Genomic DNA, 27,377 nt, shown 5'->3' on the forward strand with positions numbered 1-27,377 from the left:
TCATCAGGAAACCTACGAGAAGTGGTTTTATTTTCCTCCACGTTAGACATTTTTCCTATTGTCAATGCGTATACAGATAGCTACACAAATATCTGTTAGTTCATCTTTTGGTTAATCATTGCGTCAATAAAGATAATCACATGAAAGACAAATCTGTTTTGAAAAACTTCTAAATGTTGTCCTGAGTATGTCAGTGGGTCTAAACGACTCGAAATAAAGGCTGTAAAACATTATTAAATAATAAAAGGCAATAAAAGACATTTAAGAAGGAGAGCAACGTTCTGAAACTAAAGACCTACAACTTTCCCGTCAACTATTCTGTTCTCCACACAATTACTGCACAGGCCTGTACACCGAAATATTAAATGTTATGCGAGATGTAGCAAAGGGTGGAAGCATCGTCCTTCTGTCTTATACATCAAATGGGAATACATAGGTATGCTATTTTAATTCCACCACGTGATCTGGTTGTGTCTTGCATATTCTGTCCCACATCCGTCGTAATATTTGGCATATCATTTAAACCGAACCTAAAATGATTACAAAATTATATTTAGAGGAATAATTTTAACAATTGATTTGATAAACAGAATCTAAGAATCTGAGACTGAATAACATATTGGAGAAACTGAATGGAAACTTTTGAAGTTTCATTGTAAACAAAAGTTTTACTTCATAGTACAGCATACTTCGATCTATATCAGGAAAATTTATAGTGGACAACGCTAATGTCAATAGGGGTGATTCAGAAATTATAGCTGTTCAGAATAAAAAGCTGGATACGAAAAAATTTCTTTGACAACAAGACATAAACTGATTATTAGAGATAATGTAGAGTCATTGTTATATAGAGTGAAATAATGAAAAATCACTAGAGTGCGACATTTCCTCAATCATAATATAAACGGTGAAGACACGTATTAAATTTCGTATTTAGTTATGACAATTTGGCACAATGTTTTCCACTACACGGTTAGATGACTTTACCCATTAATGGGTACTGTGTTATTGTTGATATTATTCCCACCGTGAAAAATTCACCCATTTTCTTCAAAAAGCGCCACTACTCATTAAAATGGGTAGTGGCACTTTTTCAAGAAAATGGGTGAATTTTTCACGGTGGGAATAATATCAACAATAACACAGTACCCATTAATGGGTAAAGTCATCTAACAGTGTATGCGGGACAAAACCTGCCAAAGCCGTCTTTCCCCCTATATGCGAAGCTTGATTGCAATTTTTTTCCATTTATTTCGATACAAATAGCCACTGCGAGATTGAAGACACTCAAATAAAGATTATTCATTCGAATGAACTGGGTGAACGGATGAACGCATCGGAAACTTGGCCGAACTGTCACTGCAAGCAACAATAGACCTGTGCAGCGGTTCATTAAATTCACTCACCCGATGGATTTTGACATTTGAGCGGGTCGTCTTCTCGAACAAAAGTTCATTTTGCGTTCATTATGCGACCCGCTCAAACGTCATAATTTCTTGGGGGAGTTCATTTTGCGTTAGTCTATAAAACATTCGCGTAAACACGCACGAGGCGCAGCAACATCGCGGAAGGAAGTTTTCTAGAAAATAAGAACCTTATCAAAACGCGTGCAAAATGAGTGCATCCCGATTTTTCCACCTACAGAAGTTGGCCAAATCCACTTTGGTGAATCGAAGAGCGATATCGTCCGGATTTAACCTGTCCAGACGCATGATCCAGGCAGAAAAACAATCATTAGGTAAGTCGCCCGGTGAGGTGGAAATTTCTTACGCAATATTTATGTTGATGGATTGCTATTCCAGCTCCAGTTTTCCGTCTGTCTCGGGCCTTTTCCACGGAAGCGGCCCAGGAGAAAACCGGGTACCATTCAATCATTCGTGATTCGGAGAAGGCCGTGGGCGATAGCGACAAACATGAATTCCAGGCCGAAACTCGTATGTTGTTGGACATTGTTGCCAGATCGCTGTATTCCGATAAGGAAGTTTTTGTCCGTGAACTGATCTCCAATGCCAGTGATGCTTTGGAGAAGTTCCGCTATACGATCCACACGGCCGGCGAGGGTGAGAAGAATTTTGCTGAGGCTGATCGGTCAATGGAGATTCACATTGGGACCAATAAGCAGGATCGAATTTTGACGGTTCAGGATACCGGGATCGGTATGACCAAGGAGGAATTGATCGCAAACTTGGGCACGATAGCCAGATCTGGGTCGAAACATTTCATGGAACAGATCAAAGAGAAGGGAGTTAGCGCTGATAATGCTCAGAATATTATCGGTCAGTTTGGTGTAGGGTTCTATTCGGCGTTCATGGTGGCTGACAGAGTTGATGTCTATACGAGATCCTCCCAGGTCGGTTCACCTGGTTTCAAGTGGTCGTCGGATGGTTCTGGAAACTTTGAGATTCAAGAGGCGGAAAATGTTCAAATTGGAACCAAAATCGCCATTCATCTTAAGGCGGATTGTCGCGAATTTGCTGATGAAGATCGCATCCGGGAAGTTATTCGCAAATACAGTAACTTTGTCGGAAGTCCGATTTATTTGAACGGTAAGCAAGCCAATCAAATTCAACCCATTTGGCTGATGGAACCCAAAGATGTTAATCAAGATCAGCATAACGAATTTTACCGTTTCGTCGGAAATACTTTTGATACTCCTCGTTACACTCTGCACTACAAAACTGATGTCCCTTTGAGTATTCGTGCACTGCTGTACTTCCCTGAGGGCAAACCAGGATTGTTTGAAATGTCGCGCGATGCCGAAGTGGGCGTTGCCTTATACACCCGCAAGGTGCTGATCCAGTCCAAAACCGAAAATCTGCTGCCCAAATGGCTCAGATTCGTGAAGGGTGTTGTAGATTCCGAAGACATTCCGCTGAACCTCAGCCGTGAGTTGTTGCAAAATAGTGCACTGATTCGAAAGCTTCGCACCGTTTTGACTAATCGAGTTCTACGCTTCCTGCACGATCGCGCCGTGAAAGACCCTGAAAACTACGACAAATTCTACAAGGACTACGGCCTTTTCCTGAAGGAAGGAATTGTCACAAGTCAGGAGACTCAAGAGAAGGAAGAAATCGCTAAACTCCTACGATTCGAAACAAGTAAGGAAGAAGGAAAGAAGGTCAGCCTCCCGGAATATTGCAACAGTCAACTGGAAGGACAAAAGGATATCTACTACCTGGCAGCTCCGAATCGTACCCTGGCCGAAGCATCACCCTACTATGAATCCCTAAAGAAGAAGGGATTCGAAGTTCTATTCTGCTACGAAGCGTACGACGAGTTGGTTCTCATGCAATTGGGACAATTCCTCGGCAAGAACCTTGTATCGGTGGAGAAGGAAATGCGCCGTTCCGACAAATCGGACGACACCGCCGATCAACAAATCGAAGGATCTCTGCTGAAAACCCAGGTCGACGAACTGCTGCCATGGATCAAGCAAAAGCTCACTGGAATGGTCACCTCGGTCAAGACGACGAACAAACTCGATGCGCATCCTTGTGTGGTGACGGTGGAGGAGATGGCAGCGGCCAGGCATTTCATCAAAACACAAAGCCACAACATGAGCGAAGAGCATCGGTACGCTCTGCTGCAACCCCAGTTGGAGATTAATCCAAAGTGAGTATTCTAAACCAACATTGTTAGTTGCAACGATTTGTTTATGCTTTGAATGTTTCAGGCATCCGATTATCAAGAAGTTGCAGAAATTGACTACATCAGATCCAGAATTAGCTGAATTATTGGCCAAGCAGTTGTTCTCAAATGCCATGGTGGGGGCGGGTCTGGTAGAGGATCCACGAATGCTTCTGACTAGTATGAATGATTTGTTGGAAAAGGTGTTGGAGAAGCACTAAAATGCGAGTGTAATTGAGGTAAGTGATGGAATGTGTTAATCGTAATGTATGTTGATGTTGATTGGTGAATAATCATGAAAATAGTAAAAACGATTGCCTCATCCACATCTAAAAATATAGAGAAACGTCCATTCAATTGTTAGATTTTAAGAAACAAAAATAGATTAGGTAATTTATCTAGTAGAGATAATGTCGCTTTTAGCCAAGACACCAACCTTGTATGGTTCGAGACATCTTTTTCTAAACCTGTGTTCAGAATAATATCAGCGGAAGCCATTTTTCATACAAAATGGTTTGACAAGCTGTAACTTTGTACCCCGATGACCGATTGAGCTGAAATTATGGCAGTTAACTATAAATATGTTGAAATTTACACATACTAAGTATCATTTTTTTTTTCGAATGACGCGTTCAAAAATTACGCACAAGGTCAAATTGTTAAAAAAATGACCAGTCACAAGGAGAGTGGAGGCCAGAAAATGGAGGTGACTACAGACGTAACGGACGTAATCATGTCCTTTCTGGAAAACGCTGGAAAGTACAGCAAAGGCATTAAGGAATCCGTGGTGACCCTCTACAACATGGTTATAGAGGCAAAGCAGGAGTAGAAGTCCATGCTACAGGCAAGTAAGTTGGCGGAAAGAAAGATCTGTCATCTCACCGAGGAGAAAGAGTTGGCAGTAAGCCAAGCGGTGGAGGCCAGGAAGGAAGCCGAGTCGAAGATTCGAGTCCTTACGGAAGAAAAGCAGCTGACAGAAAGCCAGACTGCAGAACTTCGCAGACGCATGGCAATTACTGGAGCAACTCCAAAGCTTAGTAAGATTAGTATGGCAACCGACCTGAAGCTAGCGCCAAGCCGGTATTGCACGAGAAGAAGGCTACTAAGATCCATCCGGAGAAGGTTGAGCAGGTTGCCGACCCTAAGGAACGACGGAAACCAGTTGCTCCTTCTACGAGGACTACCGAAATTTGCTGGGAGGAAGGGCTGCCCTGGAGGGAAGTTGTGAATCCCAAAAAGGCGAAGAAGGAGCGAAAATCGGTAGAGGAGGCGAAGGCGCCATTGGCCAAGAAGGGGAGTGCCCGTAAAGGAAAGGGCACACCTTCCAATTGTATTGGCAGGATGGACAGAGGCGAAGCAATTATCGTCAAGGCTGATGGTAAGAGCTCACTGGCCTAGGGGATGATATCAACTGCATCCGCAGAACGCAGAAGGGCGAGCCGAGATGATCCTCGTCCTGAAGTGGGATGCTGCGCGTGGGAGTTCTGCGTATAAACAATTGGCAGAAGAGGTGCTGTGTGATGCCAATGCCGAGGCCTGGACGAAATTATCGAAACCGGTGAGCTGGTATCTGCACTGAGACATCAGTGTGGCGTTGAAATCCAGGATACTGCGATTCGGTTGCGGAAAGGTTATGCTGGAACGCAGGTTGCCTCATTCCAGATACCCGTGGCTGACGCCAAGAAGGGACTGGATAAAGCCAAGTTAAAGGTGGGTTGGTCAGTATGCTCGGTGAGCGCAAACCAACAACATCAGGACGGATTACGGACATAAGTTATATGACTGCAAAGGTCCTGTTCGGAGTCGGCTTTGCCGGAGGTGTGGAGGTGAAGGTCACAAGGCTCACACCTGCCAGGCCGCACCGAGGTGTTTGATCTGTGGTCCTGGCACAGACAACAAACACCCATCCTGTGGGCAGGACTGTCCGGCCTCCAGACGGGTTCGGTCATGCAAGTAGCTCAGCTAAATCTCAACCACTGCGAGGCTAAGACTGATGTTGCCTTGCTATCCGGGTTGCGGATAAGTCCGGAATAGTGACCATCTGGACTTGCGGGAGGTACCCCATGTAGGAGATAGTGTCATCTCCTGATGATGAGGGTTTGGTTATAGCAAAGGTAAACGGAGTTTACTTTTGTACAATCGGCTCCTCATGGTGAACATGTGTACAAAATTTGATTGAAATCGGTCCTGGGGGTTGGGAGTTACACTTAGTTATTCGTTTTCCAAAGATAACACCTTCCCCTTCTACATATTCTACAAATGGTTATTTTACCAAAATTATTATACGGAGCTACTATAACAACGCGTGCTAATAAAAACAACGTATGCAAAATGGAACCCCTATATCACCAAGGAATTCGCCTTGCTACCGGCGCCTTCCACTCCATTCCTATAGACAGTATTCTTTCAGAAAGTGGTCTCCTCCCACTGCATCTCATAACGACTGAAAAAATCATCAACTATACAACAAGACAGCTAGCCAGAGGAATTTTAACTCCAGAGCTTCATATCGTAGAAGAAACAAGAAATATGATGACCAAATACTACATACCATACATTGAAATTGAGAGTGAAAATCCTTCAAACCTACTAGCCTGAAAAGAACAGCCAAAATTAGTTAACACAGGTATTCCAGACAAACTCCCGCCGAAAGCTAAACAAATTCAATTTAAGGAACTCTGTAACACTGAATATCAACACCACAACCACATATACACAGATGGATCAAAAACAACACAAGGCGTCGGATGCGGAATTCACTCCAACAACATAAACACATCCATATGTCTACCCTCACACCTATCAATTTTCAGCGCGGAAGCATTTGCCATTATAACAGCTTTAGATTACTGCAATATAGGACTGAACGCCATATTCAGCGATTCAAGAAGTGTTATAGAGGCCGTAGCAAATAAGAACACGCATCATCCATGGATAGCTAAAATCACAAATATGTTACAAGAGAAGCATGGAAGCACAACGCTATGCTGGGTACCAGCTCACGTAAATATAACTGGAAATGAGAAAGCGGATCTGCTAGCCAAACAAGGAGCATCTCGAAATACTCCCATCGATATAAAAACCCCACTCGAAGATTTCAAACGACTAACAAGTGCACGCATAACAACTGCATGGTGCAATACATGGCACAACAACACCAGTAAACTAAGGCAGATCAAAAACATACCTTTTGAATGGCCTTCTTCCTACAATAGCGACAGATTCATCGGTAGAGTAATCACAAGGCTAAGAATTGGGCACACTAAACTCACGCACGGTCACTTAGCAAAGAAAGAAGATCCACCCATGTGTGCTTCTTGCGGCACCAGGATCACAGTTGAACACATTCTGATAGATTGCCGACTCTACGAACAAGAAAGACAAAAACACCAACTTGGATCCTCACTCCACGTTTTACTAGGAGACGTTAGAGAAACGTTAGAAAAAACCATCAACTTCTTAAAAGATGCAAAATTGCTGAAATTGCTCTAAGCAAACCGTACCATTGGTACTTTACCTTCTCGTGGTGCTGGCCGGGATACCAGCAATCTTAGGGAAGATCGGGAAACCAACCCCGGTAAGAACTATGGTCGTATGCTGACAGAGAAGAGGGGTTTGCTCCTCTCCGGAGGTGCAAATCTTACTGAGCGTCTGTTCTCGGCTGCGGGGCGACTGATCATGGTGTCAGGCCCTGCAAGCCAGCCTAAAAAACATACACAACGAACAATCAACAATAGAGTACGGACCGGAACCATCGGCAAAGACCACTGCGACGAAATCGCAGATGTGCTTAAGGACCGTGGATTCGGCATCGTAGCGCTGCAGGAGGTTTGTTGGAAGAAATCAATGGTGCGAACGTTTAAAAGTAATCATACCATCTACCAGAGCTGCAGCAACACACACGAGCTGGGAACAGCTTTCATAGTGATGGGCGATATATGCAAAGGCGCGTGATCGGGTGGTGGCCGATCAATGAGATAATGTACAGGTTGAGGATCAAAGGCCGATTTTGATGATTATAAGGAGGCACTGATGATGATAAGGACGCATTCTACGCGCAGCTGGAACGTGAGTACGACAGCTGCCCAAGCCACGACGTCAGATTTGATTAGCGCCCACCGGTTGACGAACGAAAACGGCCTACGACTAATTGATTTCGGCGCCTCCAAGAATATGGCCATTCGCAGCACCTACTTCCAACACAGCCTCCCGTATCGGTACACCTGGAGATCACCACTGCAGACTGAATCACAAATCGACCACGTTCTGATTGATGGACGGCACTTCTCCGACATTATCGACGTCAGGACATATCGTGGCGCTAACATCGACTCTGACCACTATCTGGTGATGGTTAAACTGCGCCCAAAACTATCCGTCATCAACAATGTTCGGTACCGACGACCGCCGCGGTACGACCTAGAACGACTGAAGCAGCCTGATGTCGCCACTGCATACGAGCAGCATCTCGAGGCAGCGTTGCCGGAAGAGGGTGAGCTCGATGGGGCCCCTCTTGAGGACTGCTGGAGTACAGTTAAAGCAGCCATTAACGACGCAGCGGAGAACAACGTCGGGTATATGGGTCGAAGTCGACGGAACGATTGGTTCGACGAAGAGTGCAGACAGATTCTGGAGGAGAAGGACGCAGCGCGGGCGGTCGCGCTGCAGCAAGGTACCCGGCAGAACGTGGAACGTTATAGACGGAAGCGGAGACAGCAGATTCGCCTTTTTCAGGAGAAGAAACGCCGCCTGGAAGAAGCGGAGTGCGAGGAGATGGAACAGCTGTGCCGCTTTCAAGATACACGCAAATTCTATCAGAAGCTCAACGCATCCCGCAAAGGCTTCGTGCCGCGAGCCGAAATGTGCCGGGATAAGGATGGGAGCATCTTGACGGACGAACGTGTGGTGATCGAAAGGTGGAAGCAGCACTACGAGGAACATCTGAATGGCGCTGAGAGTACAGGCAGTGAAAGTCAAGGCAGCGGAGGAGATGACTACGTCAGTTCAGCGGACGATGGAAGCCAACCAGCCCCCACCTTGAGGGAAGTTAAGGATGCCATTCAACAGCTAAAGACCAACAAAGCCTCTGGTAAGGATGGTGTCGGAGCTGAGCTCATCAAGATGGGCCCGGAAAAGCTGGCCACTTGCCTGCACAAACTGATAGTCAGAATCTGGGAAACCGAACAGCTACCGGAGGAGTGGAAGGAAGGGGTTATATGCCCCATCTACAAGAAAGGCGACAAACTGGAGTGTGAGAACTTTCGAGCGATCACCATCCTTAATGCAGCCTACAAAGTGATATCCCAGATCATCTTCCGTCGTCTGTCACCATTAGTGAACGAGTTTGTGGGAAGTTATCAAGCCGGCTTCGTTGACGGCCGCTCGACAACGGACCAGATCTTTACTGTACGGCAAATCCTTCAAAAATGCCGTGAATACCAGGTCCCAACGCACCATCTGTTCGTTGATTTCAAGGCGGCATACGACAGTATAGACCGCGTAGAGCTATGGAAAATTATGGACGAGAACAGCTTCCCTGGGAAGCTTACCAGACTGATCAAAGCAACGGTGGATGGTGTGCAAAACTGTGTAAAGATTTCGGGCGAACACTCCAGTTCGTTCGAATTGCGCCGGGGACTAAGACAAGGTGATGGACTTTCGTGCCTGTTGTTCAACATTGCGCTAGAAGGTGTCATGCGGAGAGCCGGGTGTAACAGCCGGGGTACGATTTTCAACAGATCCAGTCAATTTATTTGCTTCGCGGATGACATGGACATTGTCGGCCGAACATTTGCAAAGGTGACAGAACTGTACACCCGCCTGAAACGTGAAGCAACAAAAGTTGGACTGGTGGTGAATGCGTCAAAGACAAAGTACATGCTTGTGGGCGGAACCGAGCGCGACAGGGCCCGCCTGGGAAGCAGTGTTACGATAGACGGGGATACCTTCGAGGTGGTCGAGGAATTCGTCTACCTCGGATCCTTGCTAACGGCTGACAACAACGTTAGCCGTGAAATACGAAGGCGCATCATCAGTGGAAGTCGGGCCTACTACGGGCTCCAGAAGAAACTGCGGTCGAAAAAGATTCGCCACCGCACCAAATGTGTCATGTACAAGACGCTCATAAGACCGGTTGTCCTCTACGGACATGAAACATGGACAATGCTCGAGGAGGACTTGCAAGCACTCGGAGTATTCGAGAGACGGGTGCTTAGGACCATCTTTGGCGGTGTGCAAGAAGACGGTGTGTGGCGGCGAAGAATGAACCATGAGCTCGCCCAACTCTACGGCGAACCCAGTATCCAGAAGGTAGCTAAAGCCGGAAGGGTACGATGGGCAGGACATGTTGCAAGAATGCCGGACAGCAACCCTGCAAAGATGGTGTTCGCTTCCGATCCGGCAGGTACGAGACGGCGTGGAGCGCAGCGAGCGAGATGGGCAGACCAGGTGCAGAACGACTTGGCGAGCGTGGGGCGTATCCGAGGATGGAGAGATGCGGCCTCGAACCGTGCATTGTGGCGTCAAATTGTTGATTCAGTGTTATCTGTTTAGATGTTAACTAAATAAATGAATGAATAGGCAAAGTTGTAGAAAAACCTTTGCACTAGATGTCCACCATACAACATATTTTGAAATTCAGCTTCTGGAATGTGTTATTGACAAACTACTAAATGATCAAACACAAATTACTGAATGATCGTTAACATCCTTGGTTCGGAAATGTATAATTTTTGTTTCGTTTGTTTGAGAAACTACATATGTACACGCACTTTGAAGACTACGGAGATTATGGAGCACTGTTTGCCATTTCCGAACTGAGGTTCCCGAAGGGTCTTTAGTGGCTACAAACTCATTTAGAAGAGACCCTGGCATCAAAATTCTTAGAATTGTTTCGGAAACATGTTTTTCCAAGAAGGCGGGACTGATGCTGGGTCATTGGGCCGAATAACCATTAGGCCGAATGGTTATTAGGTCGAATGATAAGTGAGGAGTGAATAGTGAGAAGTGAGCAGTGAGAAATGGAAAGTAAAAAGAAAGATAAAAGTGAAAAGTTAAATGAAAGAAATGAGAAGAGAGAAGTGAAAAGTGACACAGTGTTGAACCGATTTTGTCACTCTCCGATTTTGTCTACCTCCGATTTTATCACATTTTCGACCCGATTTTATCACGTTCCGCATTTGTCACGTTTTTGACCCATTCTGTCACCCAAAAAAAATAAAAATTCTAGACCTTCATTTCAAGTCTTTTTGACAAGAAATAACGGGTACCGTTCGCGCATTTTACCTTCCGAAGGTATAAACTGATTCAAATTTGTGAAATGGATAAAATATTCGATTTTCCCTATTTTATCACCCCAAAATTCACCAAGGGGATGATAAAATCGGGATATTACTGTAGTAAGAAGTGAGAAGAGAGAAGTAAGAAGTGAGATGCGAGAAGTGAGAAGAGAGAAGTTTAAAGGGAGAAGAAGGAAGAAGCTGGAAGGAAAAGAGAAAAAAAGTAAAAGAAAGAAGAAAGAAGTGAGAAGGACCAATCTGAGCAATGCAACAAATAAGGAAGTGTGGATCTTTTGCATCCACAACTTATTATTTACCACTTTGTTCAGGATGCTCAGAGCAGTGGGGGCGGCTGACCTCCGAGAACGTCAAATTTGAAAATATCCAGGGGCTAGTTGGCCGCCGTTATCGATCGCGGAAAACTAAGTATCAACATTTTTAAAACTGTTCCGGAAGCATGCTTTTATAAGCTGATGGGCCTTCAAGAAGGTTTGCCATCAAAACGGTAGAGCATGAGCATGAATGACCGCCCATGGTTGCTACTCCGTTATTGCCAGGTCAGCTGTAATTACACAGAAAACCAACAGATGAAATTTGGGACTAGCATCATCTTCAATGTGTAAGAACTGATGACCAAAAAATAAGCAATACCAGCGCCGGCCGTGTCCGAATGCAGGTCAATTGAGGAATAGGTAGGAAATTGTTGACGTGATACTCGCTCTGATAGAAGCCGACGATTTATACATATTTGAAAACGAATTGTGACTCAATTTGATGTCAAAATTAAAATATGTTTTCTATATGATCTCGTTATGTTTTCGGACTTCGCAAGGATATCTAGCCTAAATTTTTTTGCCCGAGAATGTCATTTGGTCGAACAGTTCCTCTGACTAAAACAATCTTGAATATGTCCTTCGGCCGAAATAGTCGTTTGGTCGAAAGTGTCGTTCAGCTGAATTGGTCATTTAAGATATTTTCAAGACAATAACGGGAGAATCTTTTGATTTTCGCCTCAAAGTTTTAACGAAAGATTTCCAGTTTTTCACGAATAGTTATTCGAAATTTATTTTCACGGAAACTACTTTAAAGTATCGAGAACTCTTTGGAATCATCAAGAGGAGCTCTTTGGATTTACCAAGGAAAATTGCTTGGGATTCACATGAGAATCTCTTCAGATTACAATTAAATGCATATTATTCGGCAACACGGCCGTACGAAAACCATTTTTTGTTAAATATCTTGGCTATGCATATGCACTAGGGTGGTTCAAAAAATCGATTTTGCTCCACAGTGCTCATCTGATTGTTTATCATGTTCTGAGTGTCCTCTGAAAATTTGAGCTCATTTGGATTAAAACTGATTTAGCACAAGCGATTTTAAGTTTGCATGAAAATAATTATGGGGAAATTTATTTTTTCATTATACTGTTGATGACACTTCCCCATTAAGTGCAGGTTAAAAGAAAACCTGCATAGCTAAAAGGAATACACAACATCTTTCACTCAGTGAAAACCGCATCTCAATTAATCGTTCCAATAATTAGTAATCGAATTTAATCTATACCATAGTTTTCTGGAGCTAATTGCATAACTCCTCAACAGGCAACATTGCTGCTCGTGGCGCGAAAGATAGCACACACAAATTCAGGCTACTATGTTGCACTGCACATTTCAGTGATGCCCTCAAAGAAGTTTGACGATCATGACTAAAGATTCGCAACCTGTATTAAAATCGATTACTAATTACTGGGGCGATCAATCAACATGCGGTTTTCGTTAGGTGAAAGCTGTTGAGTATTCCTTTTAGCTATGTAGGTTTTCTTTTAACCTGCGCTTAATGCGGAAGCGTCATTTACAGTATACTAAAAAAATAAATTTGCCCATACTAATTTGCATGCAAACTTGAAATCGCTTGTGCTAAATCAGTTTTAATCCAAATGAGCTCAAATTTTCAGAGGACACGCAGAACATGATAAAGAATCAGATGAGCGCTGTGGAGCAAAATCGATTTTTTGAACCACCCTAATATGCACAGCACATGTTTCAAAATGGAGAAATTGATGTGAAACTTGCGAAAAAGAATCCACGTGTCTTGGAGGAACTCGAACCCTCAACCTCGTACTCTCTAGATAGGCGTGATAACCCCTACACAACAAGACCACTTAAAGGTCACGTTTGCGGAAAAGCCATCAGAATCCGAGTACCAACCTCCACCGCGGTTAGCTCTTTTTTGCAAATTGAATATCTTTCGGATGCTTGATTTGTCCAATCGCCACATGTGCTTTACTGTTGTATATCCACAGTCAAGCGAGTGCACATTGTTTATTAAACGAGAGGATCGCACTCCATGCCCCCAACAACGGGCTGGGCGGATTTGTATAGAGTGCGAATCAATCGCACTCTGCTGTGCCAAAGGCTTGCTTGGCTAAAACATTTGATGCTGGCATAGCCAATTTTAAAACATCGAAAAAATGCTCGGAATTTTTGAGGATTTTTTTTGGATTTGTTCAGAAAATTCTTTCTATTTTCGATTAGAAATCTTGGTAAGTTCCATTGACCGAAAGCGACAGACGGCCGAACTGGCAATTTGGTCAAAAAAGCCATTTGCCCTACCAGGTTGTCCGGCCGAAACGATCGTTGGCCAAAAATGCCATTTTGCAGAAATAGTTTTTTGACAGAATGGGCCATTTGGCCGAAAAAGTCATTTGGTCCAACGGGTAATACGGTCAAATTTCAATGACTGATCCTCGTACTGAACGGGTAAAATGGTCAGAAATGGCCATTTGTTTGGCGAAATGGTCTTTTTGTCGTTTGACCATTGAACAAAATTCCGTGGCCTCTCTATTTTTAAGACTTGTAAAAAGTTCTTTACCCGTACTATTTGGCTGAATTTGCGGTTTGGATGAAAAAGTCGTTTGACCGAATGTAGATCATTTGACCAGAAATGCCGTTTGGTAAAAAAAACGCATTCTGTAGAAAGAGCCATTTGGCCCAAAAATGTACTTTATGCAACATTCTTTGAAAAGTGTTGTTCGGCTGAATTGATCATTTTGCCAAAAAGACGTTTATCCGAATATCAGCTTAATGGGACTTGGTTAGATGGCTTTTGGCTTAAAGGCTAGTATCAACTTATAAAGTTGAGAGGTTACGAAATTTCGTTCAAGGGTCGTTTGACAATTAGCCTTTTCAACGTAAATGTTATTAGGCCAAATGGATGGATATTTTTGGATTAAATTACCCGTTCACTTATTGACATTTGGCCGTATAACCTGTTGGCCTAAATTATATTTTCGGACAAATATTCCATTCTGCCAAACGACCATTTCGGCCAAACGACCTGTTAGGGCAAACGACTATTTGGGCCAAATTACCAGTTCGGCCGTGTGTCGCTTGCGGCCAATGGGATTTTCCAACAATTTCTTATGGACAATACATTAGTCGTTCGATAACTGCAACATGTTTTCATTTCAGCTAGCCAATGACGTTCGATAAGGGGTCATCCACAAAGTACGTCACGCTCCTAGGGGGGAAGGGGGGTTCCAAGCAGCGTGACGTCTCATACAAAAATTTTGGAGTTTTAATACAAAAAGTGTGACGAAGGGGAGAGGGGGGGTTGAAAATCGCCAATTTTTGCGTGACGTACTTTATGGATCTTCCCTAACTGCGACGCATTCAAGACGGCAAACAATTGTCAGACGGCGTCAGTATAGGAGTGCACCTGATTGTTCAGCGCTGTGCAGCTATCATCGACATTGGCATCGTTTTGAAGCTCAGCTGTCCGAAAACTGCAAAACTGATGTAACTATCGAAATGCTGTTAAAAGCATTGCAGTTAAATTACTTTCAGTTATCGAACGTCTAATGTACAAAGAATTTTCCGTAGAAACCCAATAATTTTAGAACCATTTTTCGTGCAGACATTTTGAACAATCCTCCCCGGAAATTTTAAAGAAGTTTTCGTTAATCTTACGGACAATTTCTCGTGAACATTCCAAAGATTGTTTCTTGAAAGGAAAGTCTTAAGAATTTACTGTTCTATTGTTGGCCATGCCAAGCTAGCCGTCTTTATTATTCTAGACTGAAAAAGCCAACAGTTAAACACCCATTCTACCAACCGCACTCTTCTACAATTGTCAAGAATTTTCTGTGAAAATTTCGAAGAATACTCAACAGAAATTGAACAGGAACTTTTCGTTAATTTCTGAAGTTTTTCCTGTAGAAGTTAAAAACATTTTTTTGTGAATATTCTGAAGTTTTATTTGGGAATTACAAAGACCTTCTCTTGGCAATTCCAAAGATTGCTCGAAAATATTTTCTAAATTATAAAAAAAAAATGCGAAATTCAAAAGATTTTTCTTTTAATGTCTTGAAAATATCCCGAAAAAATGCAAAAAAAATCTTAGAAAAACGTAATGAAAAAATCGCCACGCCGATTCACGCCGCCGCCGCCGGCTAAAATGGCTTTCGGCGTGACGCCGAAAACGCCGCCGCCGCCGACCAAAATTTTGACAAACGCCGCCGCCGACAAATATCGGACCGGCGCACACCTCTAGTACATACCTGTCAAATTGTATGGATTTTTCTTCTTTGACATTTAGCTCTCCTATCCTCGCCAGCAAAAGATGTTCCGGACAGCGACGACAGCGACAATATTTATCTAGTAACTAAAATATCTTTTGGGAAAATCCATAAGTTGAAGAAATGGTTGGTCGGGCTACTTTTCGCCATTCTTAATGCGTCGATCTTTTTCAATCAAAAAGAAAACAAAAATTAAAATATAGTTGTAATGTCTTTATAAAGAAACAGAAAAATCATAAACATAAACATTGAAATTGAAAAGCTAGTTCTGGGATAATTGCGGATAAATCTGAGCATAATAGAAAAAGGAAACTTAAGAAGAATTAATCTTGAGCAGAAGTCAAACAGCAGCAATAATGCTAATGCTTTAATGATGAATTCACAGGTTGAGCTGTGGTCTGTTAGTATTTTGTTATTTCCTTCAAGGATGTTATCGATCATTTAGTAATCTGTGTTCGATCACTTAGTAGTTGGTCAATAACTTATTCCAGAAGCTAAATTTGAAAATGTGTTGTATGGCGGAGTTCTAGTGCGAAGGTTTTGCTACAACTCTGCCTAACAGGTCGATGTTTGAATTTAACTTATAACGGAGCTATAGCGCTAGTAGCAGTAGCTTATACTAAATGATAACATAATTTCAATCATTTAGTATAAGCTACTGCTACTGGAGCTATAGCTCCGTTATTAGTGAAAATCATACAACGAACTGTTAGACAGAGTTGTAGATAAACCTTTGCACTAGAACTCCACCATACAACACATATTAAAATTTTGCCTGTGAAATGTGTTATTGACAAACTACTAAATAATCGAATGCAGATTACTAAATGATCGATAACATCCTTGATTTCCTTACTGTAACAGCCTGTTCAGATTACGGCCACCTCGATTTCAAAGTTCATTCATCTTATTTTCATTTACCATATTAAGGAAAAACCTCGTAATCTAAACAGGCCATTAGGGAAAGTATGTGGTTTGTGTTAACCATGAAAATTGTCTCGCAAATAGGAACCAATTCAACTGATGGAAGTGATCCAGTGGTTCTCTTGTATCTGCCGCCTATCGGAGTCATATGATGCGTTCAGCTGACTTTTTTTTACGTAAAACGCTCTTGATAATAGCAGACGTGCATTCTTCGTTCCCTTTACAAGATAAGCAAACATAGCGAGCGATAGCAAAGTGGCAAGTGGTAGATCCTCATGGACACTGGTATTATATCAGTCCGAATAACGTTTGCATGTGATGCGAAAGATAGTAGACGCGGGTTGGCCCCAATAATATCTTTTCGTTACGCTACTGGAACATTTCTTAATATGTAACAGGCATTAGCAAACGTGCCGGACAAAATTATTGATTTAGTTTTATTTTTGCATAATGTAATAGAACTAAGATCATAAGTACAATTTTGAAGTACAGTAAAAGTCGATGTAATGAACTTATTATTTTTGATAAACATTCCTAAAATAAAGATATAAAATGAATATGAAAAGTTAATTGATGAAGAAGTTTTGAACTATCTGATATAGATTGAACATAACTACTGAATATTGTCCTTATGTTTTTATGGGCAAACGGCTAAAGATTACTTAAACGAAGCGAATTCTAGCTTCGAAATCACTGCAATACATTGTTGCGAAGAAGTAAGCAATGATTTCACCATTAAGCTTCAACATTTGCAATTTCATTATTCGAACATTATTAGAATTGAATTGATTATTACATAAATAGAAGTTGTCCTCAAAACTACATACAAATAATAATTGAGAAGCATGTTGGGGTAGAAGCAAATCATCTTTCGCATGCCAACGAGATAATATATTTTTGTCGTATACTGTGCCTAGACATAGGCCCGCTGATATGAACCCAAGAATACCACTGATAAATGGCGCTAAAATACGCTAATCGCTTCAAACATGCGTTAGTGGTTTCCTGCTACTGTGCTTGGATTTGTTTGAGCAGTGCTAATTCCATAAGATTAAGTATTTTCAATAATGATCTTGCACAAACGGTAGAACCTTGCTTTTTGGTGATTTAGCTCGGTAGGAAGAAGTGTTGATTTTTACATCTTTCGATAAGTTCGATATTATGAGATTCCTAATTTGATATCCAAATTAGTATTCGATTAGATTATTCTTATAAGCATTCATATACATATACAGCATAATAACTCACGTTAGATAATCGACAGCATAATTTGATGTAAAGCAGCTACTATTATGATAACTGAGGAATGCATCATGGTGTAATGGTGTAAAAATGGATTATTATCGAAGTTTCATGTACCTCTGATTTTTTTCACAGAAAGTTAGGGCAGGTCATTAGAAATTTATTTTATCGGCGATTTTTAAAGTCATTTTTATGGTTTTCTTCTCCAAAATAAGGTATAAAAAGTCAATTTATATCTCAGCAAGGAATTTTGGAATTAAAATTGGAAATTGGAATTGAAATTGGAAATATACACATTTGTAGTTTTACTGTTTATAACCAATATTTAAACGGATGATAAAAATGATAAAAAATCATTTTTTAATGTAATTCAAGGGTTTCTTAAGTGTTTTTGTTGTTATTTTTTTGCGTAAATTACAATCTTTTTTCAGCAATTATTATCTATCCTGTTCTCTGTTAAATAAAATATCTACAATTCTATTTTCTAACATTTGTGCTAGATGACCTGCCCACTGAAGCACGCCATATTTTTTAAGATATTACATTAGAATACTCGGAGGAATTGCCACAGAAGTTCTCGGAAGAATTTCCACAGACAATTTTGAAGCAGTTTCAGACACTTCAGCAGATCCAAAGGGCAGTTGAATTTTTGCAAACCTTTTCATGAAAATTTCCGCGAGATTTTCCAGAGGATGACCCGCAGAAATTTCTGGGATGAATCTACGCACGCATGATAAATTTCTATAAATAAAGTCCTCGAAGTTTTTGGATATTGGATATAGATTTCTTAATATTTGCCAAGTTTATCAATCAATCAATCAATCAATTATGATCAAATCTTTCCTTAACATTCATTTGTATATTATCAATGTATCTTGTGCCGAATTCTATAAAGCTCTATCAACAACAAAAAAACTCTGACCAGCGGAACAAGAAGCAAATTCGAAAAAAACGGTGGTTATTCAAATAGTTTTGAATGTTTAGTTCTTGTTCCCTTAGATTCAGTACTTCTAGTGGTGAATAAGGTCATTTAGAAGGGTTGTAATACTTACCGCGGTTTTATTAGTCCTATTAGCATTTTGATACAAACATATGTTGCAAAAAAATAACAACTTGAAGAAAAGACATTCAATAAATTGTTATACAAAACTTGATATTTAACGTGTATTTGCTTAGAATTTAGCTCTGGATTGCGCGGAATGGATTTCACGTCGCGCGGAAATGGCGCGGATTTGATTTTAGTCGGCGCGGATTTGGCGCGAAAAATATTTCAGGATCTCCGTAACAACCCTGAAAGTGTGTATACAAAATTTTGTACATATACACCTGTGTTCAGAATAATAGCAGCGGAAGCCGTTTTTCATACAAAATGGTCAACTTTGTCAAGCTGTAACTTAGTACCCCAATGACCGAATGAGCTGAAATTTCGGCAGTGAACTACAAATATGTTGAAATTTACACATACTTTGTATCATTTTTTTCAAGTGGCGCGTTCAAAAATTACGCATTAGGTCAAATTGTTCAAAATAATAGCAGTTTTTGTTTTGTAAATATCAGAAAAACTATTGATTGGAATGTTATAAATTTGAACTCAGGTGCTATGAGGCCATCTGCGAGTTGTGGGGCTTACCTAGGATGTGGTGGGGTTTGACAGTGGGCCCTGTTAAACCTCTATAAAAAGCTGCATGTATCCGCAAGTAGGCCCCACCAAAGCGACCGTGTGCCGCTCAAAGCGCACAAGCCCAAGTCCTGGTGTTAGGTGGGACGCTAAACAGCCCTGACACGATGGCCCTCCGACGAGACAGGAGGTTTGCGCTGGCCCAATAAGCCGCCTAGAAAACCAATCATTACGAACAATATAAGAGATAATGCGACTCGATATAATCGGCAAAGACCTAGGCGACGAATACAGGATCACGATTGGAAGCTTGGAACATGGAATTGCAAGTCGCTAGGTTTCGCAGGTTGCGACAGGATGATCTACGATGAATTACATCCCCGCAACTTCGACGTCGTGGCGCTGCAGGAGATTTGCTGGACAGGACAGAAAGTGTGGAAAAGCGGGCATCGAGCGGCTACCTTCTACCAAAGCTGTGGCACCACCAACGAGCTGGGAACCGGCTTCATAGTGCTGGGTAAGATGCGCCAACGCGTGATTGGGTGGCAGCCAATCAACGCAAGGATGTGCAAGCTGAGGATTAAAGGCCGTTTCTTCAACTATAGCATCATCAACGTGCACTGCCCACACGAAGGGAGACCCGACGACGAGAAAGAAGCGTTCTACGCACAGCTGGAGCAGACATACGATGGATGCCCACTGCGGGACGTCAAAATCGTCATCGGTGACATGAACGCACAGGTAGGAAAGGAGGAAATGTATAGACCGGTCATCGGACCGGATAGTCTGCACACCGTATCGAATGACAACGGCCAACGATGCATAAACTTCGCAGCCTCCCGCGGAATGGTAGTCCGAAGCACCTTCTTTCCCCGCAAAAATATCCACAAGGCCACATGGAGATCACCTAACCAAGAAACGGAAAACCAAATCGACCACGTTCTAATCGACGGTAAATTCTTCTCCGACATCACGAACGTCCGCACTTACCGCAGTGCGAATATTGAATCCGACCACTACCTCGTTGCAGTATGCCTGCGCTCAAAACTCTCGACGGTGTACAACACGCGTCGAAGTCGGACGCCGCGGCTTAACATTGGGCGGCTACAAGATGGTAGACTAGCCCAAGAATACGCGCAGCAGTGGAAGTGGCACTTCCAACGGAAGAGCAGCTAGGCGCAGCGTCTCTTGAAGATGGCTGGAGAGATATTCGATCCGCCATTGGTAGCACCGCAACCGCTGCACTTGGCACGGTGCCCCGGATCAGAGAAACGACTGGTATGACGGCGAATGTGAGCAGTTAGTGGAAGAGAAGAATGCAGCATGGGCGAGATTGCTGCAACACCGCACGAGGGCGAACGAGGCACGATATAAACAGGCGCGGAACAGACAAAACTCGATTTTCCGGAGGAAAAAGCGCCAGCAGGAAGATCGAGACCGTGAAGAAACGGAGCAACTGTACCGCGCTAATAACACACGAAAGTTCTATGAGAAGTTAAACCGTTCACGTAAGGGCCACGTGCCACAGCCTGATATGTGTAAGGACATAAACGGGAACCTTCTTACGAACGAGCGTGAGGTGATCCAAAGGTGGCGGCAGCACTACGAAGAACACCTGAATGGCGATGTGGCAGACGAAGATGGCGGTATGGTGATGGACCTGGGAGAACGCGCGCAGGACATAATTCTACCGGCTCCGGATCTCCAGGAAATCCAGGAGGAGATTGGCCGGCTGAAGAACAACAAAGCCCCTGGGGTTGACCAACTACCAGGAGAGCTATTTAAACACGGTGGTGAGGCACTGGCTAGAGCGCTGCACTGGGTCATTACCAAGATTTGGGAGGAGGAAGTTTTGCCGCAGGAGTGGATGGAAGGTGTCGTGTGTCCCATCTACAAAAGGGCGATAAGCTGGATTGTAGCAACTACCGCGCAATCACATTGCTGAACGCCGCCTACAAGGTACTCTCCCAAATTTTATGCCGTCGACTAGCACCAACTGCAAGGGAGTTCGTGGGGCAGTACCAGGCGGGTTTTATGGGCGAACGCTCCACCACGGACCAGGTGTTCGCCATTCGCCAAGTACTGCAGAAATGCCGCGAATACAACGTGCCCACACATCATCTATTCATCGACTTCAAAGCCGCATATGATACAATCGATCGGGACCAGCTATGGCAGCTAATGCACGAACACGGTTTTCCGGATAAACTGACACGGTTGATCAAAGCGACGATGGATCGGGTGATGTGCGTAGTTCGAGTTTCAGGGGCATTCTCGAGTCCCTTCGAAACCCGCAGAGGGTTACGGCAAGGTGATGGTCTTTCGTGTCTGCTATTCAACATCGCTTTGGAAGGGGTAATACGAAGAGCAGGGATTGACACAAGTGGTACAATTTTCAATAAGTCCGTCCAGCTATTTGGTTTCGCCGACGACATAGATATTATGGCACGTAACTTTGAGAAGATGGAGGAAGCCTACATCAGACTGAAGAGGGAAGCTAAGCGGATCGGACTAGTCATCAACACGTCGAAGACGAAGTACATGATAGGAAGAGGTTCAAGAGAAGACAATGTGAGCCACCCACCGCGAGTTTGCATCGGTGGTGACGAAATCGAGGTGGTAGAAGAATTTGTGTACTTGGGCTCAGTGGTGACTGCCGAAAATGACACCAGCAGAGAAATTCGGAGACGCATAGTGGCTGGAAATCGTACGTACTTTGGACTCCGCAAGACGCTCCGATCGAATAGAGTTCTCCGCCGTACCAAACTGACAATCTACAAAACGCTAATTAGACCGGTAGTCCTCTACGGACACGAGACCTGGACGATGCTCGTGGAGGACCAACGCGCACTTGGAGTTTTCGAAAGGAAAGTGCTGCGTACCATCTATGGTGGGGTGCAGATGGCGGACGGTACGTGGAGGAGGCAAATGAACCACGAATTGCATCAGCTGTTGGGAGAACCATCCATCGTTCACACCGCGAAAATCGGACGACTGCGATGGGCCGGGCACGTAGCCAGAATGTCGGACAGTAACCCGGTGAAAATGGTTCTCGACAACGATCCGACGGGCACAAGAAGGCGAGGTGCGCAGCGGGCAAGGTGGATCGATCAGGTGGAAGATGACTTGCGGACCCTCCGTAGACTGCGTGGTTGGCGACGTGTAGCCATGGACCGAGCCGAATGGAGAAGACTCTTATATACCGCACAGGCCACTTCGGCCTTAGTCTGATTAAATAAAATAATTCTATGAGACACTAAGTTTATAATTTTAAAAATACAATTTGGAATTTGACATTTGAATTGCCCAATATATCAAAAATAAAAACTGCTATTTTTTTGAACAATTTGACCTAGTGCGTAATTTTTGAACGTGCCACTCGAAAAAATTGATACATAGTATGTGTAAATTTCAACATATTTGTAGTTCACTGCCAAAATTTCAGCTCAATCGGTCATCGGGGTACTAAGTTACAGCTTGTCAAAGTTGACCATTTTGTATGAAAAACGGCTTCCGCTGCTATTATTCTGAACACAGATGTACACACATATACACACATACATACATAGGTTACTTGCGATCGACGGGTGGTGAGGTTACCACGCTTGAAGTCGATGATGTGTGTATTAACGCCAAGTGCGTTAGCATAGGCGTGAGCGTTCTCAATAGTCCCCCCCTGATGTATTGCTTAATTGCGGCCGGGGATACGGACTGGCGAAAGGGATTTGGTTTTAGTGGGTCGGGTAAGAGTTACATGACATACCCATCCCCACACTACCTGAGTTAACCTCCTCAGGTGTCTTGAAGCAGATTTCCTTTTACCCTTGCTCAAGAAAATAAACACACATACATACATACATACACACAAACAGACAGCACCTCAATTCGTCGAGCTGAGTCGTTTGGTATATAACACTATGAATATTCGAGCCTTTTATCAAAAGTTTGGTTTTGGAGTGATCATATAGCCTTTACGTATACTTAGTATACGAGAAAGGCAAAAACATTCTTCATGCCTGCCGTATCCTAACGGAACTATCAATTCTATACTTTCGCCTCTAATTCTATCATGAACATGTTCGTCCTAGTTTGGAAGATGATGTTAGCATTTCCGGGAAAATATTATTAATCCTATAAAATATGGCAGACTATAAAATAAAGCCACACCTAGAATCAAGTTAGCCCCCCTAGAATTCCCACGACTTTGCATGAGTATGGCACATATCTAGCGCTCTGATCATATTTGGGCGTAATAATGAATTCTTATCATCTCTCTCTACAGTGAGTTGAATATATTTTATCATGTTTTCTAACTTCGAAAAATTGATATATCTTGGGCACGAAGGATATTATTGCCTGATTTTCTCAAAATTGCACGCGGCGAACCCCTCATGAAAGGTACCGCTGCGCTTTCTGCACCCCGTTTACTTGATTCTTGCGGTGTATCGTTTGGCGCGGCCGTACCTTTCGACAGTCATTCGCCGCGTGAAGTTTTGTGCAAGTACCCATTTGGGAACACTACAAACGCCGCGCAGTGTATCATATCCAGAAAATCTGACAATACGCTCTCTTTATTCTCAGCTACACATATAATTGCTTAAGGTAAATTGCGTACGAATCTTATTTCTAAAGTAAATAACACTTTCGCAGGGTGGCCACTGAAAGTCGATTTTCGAATTCCCGGTTTTTTCCCGCTTTTCCCGGTATGTTTTGTCAAATTTTCCCGGTTTAAATTTAACTTGAAAAAAATCAGGGTAAGAGTTTTTATACTTTAACTAGATATTTTATTTTCTGACCAAATTGGAGGTCGGTTTTATATCGAAGCAACTAATAATTTGTAACGAACCTTTGAAATAGATACCGTCGTTCGGGCGACATTGGGCCTAGGGGGTAAGATTGGGCCAAAAACGAAAAATGTTTCAACTCCTAATATCTCAGAAACTGTTACGAATTTTGATGAAAACTTCAAACGTTTCGAAATTATATTAAAATTCACGTCTAGGAAATCACAAAACAAATTCCAAGAACTAATTGTGCTCGTACGATAATGCTTGGAATTTGGATGTAAAACTATTGAGCGAATGAACCCGTATTAAAATAGTGTCAGTAATGCCCCACAAATCTATTACATAACTAGTTTTTAGATTGATGGATACCTGGTTATCATGTTACGATAATTTGTTGTTGTTTTATCGAATTTTATTAATATTTATATAACGGTTCTGGTTTTTCGTAGCAACGAGCAATGCACGCAAAAAAGGGGTGAGATTGGGCCAAGCCTTCAGTCGATTTGCTTTACATAGTTGGTAAGAGCCGTAATGTAGGCAATTATTTTGAATGAACGATTGAATCGTTTCATCGTCACCGCCGAACTATTTCATTTGGCCCAATGTCACCCCCTGTGAGGGGTGAGAATGGGCCAATTTTGAACAACATATAACTTTGAAGAATTTCCATAATTCATTTTTTTTTTCCCAAACAGCGGTAAATTTGTAATTCAAGCTTGTACCAAACTAATTAAAACTTGATTCCAATGTTAAGTACTAGAGCATTATAACATTTACTTGGAGCATACCACATTTTGGCCCAATGACACCCCCGTTGGCGGTACATTAAATTACCAACAACGTGTTATGCAAAAATAGTTTTATCACAAGGCACACTGCAATTGTGCCATTGTAGTTATTGTTAACGTGGTAACCGGTATTTAATCAATATCGTATTGTAATTCTACATTGGCACCTAATAACAATGATTTGATTCCTTTATTAGTTACAGAACATTCGTATTTTTTCTTGCATGCACAACTTTCGTTAGTTTCTGACAGTGCCAATGGAAAATTGCATGCCAGTCTAGTATGGTTCTTCGTTCTTAAAACATAATATTTACAGAAAGCAATAAAACTTATAGTATCTTATAGTATAGCCGACATCTTTTTAATGTTCAGCTCTCGGTTTGATCTTATTCAGGCTATTTCAAACAATACCTTCCTGAGTTTCATCAGTTACTTTTTAAATTGTCAAAAAATTATGTATTATTATTATTATTATTATTATTACTAATTATTATTACTACTAATTATTATTACTACTAATTATTATTACTACTAATTACTATTACCATATTATTTTTTTTTCAAATTCTGTGTAATTGGTGTACATACAAATAACAGAAGTACAAAGGCAAACTTGGGCATTAGAAGAATAACATTCATTCGAAAGAATGAATATTTCGATATTCGATTCTATGCTTTTATGCCTTATAACATAATAATTATGACATATGGCCGGGGTTCTACCAAATCACACCAAGCGCCAAAAAAGTACTCATATTTTTGACCAAGTTTTTGTTTAACAGATTTAATTGACCATAAATCGTATAGGTCCTATACTATAGGATATCTCTCAACCCCATAACTGAGCTGCCCATAATTTCATAGTTGACGTATCAACCATAGCACTTTCGCATGTATTTGAGATGATTTAGTGACAAATATCGCAAATCTGAAACATTCTACCCGGTAGACACTTCAATGAGGCTTGTAACATGCCACATAACGATATTACATTGGTTAAATTACCATAGTTAACGCGTGATAAGTCGAATTCGGTGAAATTCGGAATGGTTGTCTTGTCAACTATGAGATCATGGGCAGTGAGGATATCCTACAACAAATGTACACACGAATTGATTTGAAATAATTTCCGTTTCCTTTTACGTACAAAATATCACAAGTCAGCCAAAAAGCCGCTTACTCGAAATTGGAATCAAAATGATCTAGTGACAACACAAACTGGATCTGGGAAAAAGATCTACTTATTTCTTATACCTCATGAATATTAAAGAGTAAATCTTTCACTTTTGTATCAACAAATTTCGAAGAATTTCGAATGTAAGTTGCCAAAAAATATTTTTTCCCGGTTCATGTCCTGAATTCCTGGTTTTTCCCGCTTTTTTTCCCGGTGACTTCAATTTCCCGTCTTTTTCCCGCTTTTCCCGTTTTTCCCGGTTTGGTGGCCACCCTGGGAGGCACATAACGCCAAAATACAACTCGTTTTCAGTATGCACAAAAATGTTTTTTGCATGTGCTTATCACCTATGCATTGACATTTGTGCTGCCAAAATGAGAAATGGGCCAAGGTGAGAGATAGGACGGTCCTTAAAGGGTTTTGTTTGGAAGCGCAAAAATAATTGATTCGAAAACTCAGAAGAGTTCCTTCCGAAACCAAAAAGAGCCTCCGTTCAGACAACCAAAAAATCTCGGTTCGTAAACCCAAAGCAAGTCCTTTCTCTGGGTTTGCGAAAGAAATTATTTGGGATTCTGAAAGGAATTATTTTATATTTCTGAACGAAACTCTTTTAGGCTTCCCAAACAGAATTCTTTTGGATTTTCGAATCGAACTTTTTTGGGCTTCTTAACGAAATTACTTTAGACTTTTTGTTTCAAATGAAGTCCTTTTATACTTTCGAAAGAAATACATCTGGGATTCTGAATGATTTTTTTTTCTCCTGTTTTTGTAGGGATACCAATACCAATTTATATACCAGGATATAAATTATTTATATATATAGGGATACCAATTTATATACCAAGATACCAATCCAAATCTAAAAAGATTTCATTCGGAAGCCAAAAGGGTTTGTTCGAAAGCACAAAAGGTATTGGTTCGAAAGTCCAAAAAAAAGTTCCGTTTCAAAGCCCAAAAAAGGGCGAAAGACCAAACATTCTTTGTTTGTAAGCCCAAGCGACGTCCGTTCCGCTCTTTGGGTTTCCAAACGGAGGATTTCCCAACGGATTTTCAGTAAGAGAAAAGCGTAAATATTATCAATTTATGTAAATGTAACAACAAACATATTGATAAGAATATTATTTGAACCGACCTAGTGCCGAAAATCTCGTAAATAAAGATAATTCAATTCAATTCAGAATATTATTTAGAGCATTTCAGTGGAATATCTTCACTTGTAATACGACGTGTAATAAACACCTTCAACTCTTTCCCATCATTGTTGTTGCGTTTTCTTCTTGCTGCGGGCTTGACAATCTTCACATAAAAATACAAACACAACGTCAACTCTCGTCGACGAGAGTATTATTCCATTTGATTCCACC

General features: G+C 41.9%; 1 protein-coding gene across 1 annotated transcript; it reads left to right on the top strand.

The window, feature by feature from the left end:
* The first annotated feature begins 1,516 nt into the window (after positions 1-1,516).
* On the top strand, positions 1,517-3,939 carry LOC134227825 (heat shock protein 75 kDa, mitochondrial). The gene is made up of 3 exons (XM_062709503.1): positions 1,517-1,738; positions 1,803-3,612; positions 3,674-3,939. The coding sequence occupies exons 1-3, from the start codon at positions 1,615-1,617 to the stop codon at positions 3,846-3,848; spliced, it is 2,109 nt and encodes a 702-aa protein (XP_062565487.1). The 5' UTR covers positions 1,517-1,614; the 3' UTR covers positions 3,849-3,939.
* The last annotated feature ends 23,438 nt before the right edge of the window (positions 3,940-27,377 follow it).

The sequence above is a fragment of the Armigeres subalbatus genome, chromosome 3, assembly GCF_024139115.2.
Source record: "Armigeres subalbatus isolate Guangzhou_Male chromosome 3, GZ_Asu_2, whole genome shotgun sequence".
Classification (NCBI taxonomy): domain Eukaryota; kingdom Metazoa; phylum Arthropoda; class Insecta; order Diptera; family Culicidae; genus Armigeres; species Armigeres subalbatus.

Excerpts from the sequence above, each read along its gene's own strand:
- LOC134227825 (XM_062709503.1), top strand. The coding sequence starts at position 1,615 with ATGAGTGCATCCCGATTTTTCCACCTACAGAAGTTGGCCAAATCCACT. Across the intron at positions 1,739-1,802 it reads GGCAGAAAAACAATCATTAG|CTCCAGTTTTCCGTCTGTCT; the intron begins GTAAGTCGCCCG and ends TTGCTATTCCAG. Across the intron at positions 3,613-3,673 it reads CAGTTGGAGATTAATCCAAA|GCATCCGATTATCAAGAAGT; the intron begins GTGAGTATTCTA and ends TGAATGTTTCAG.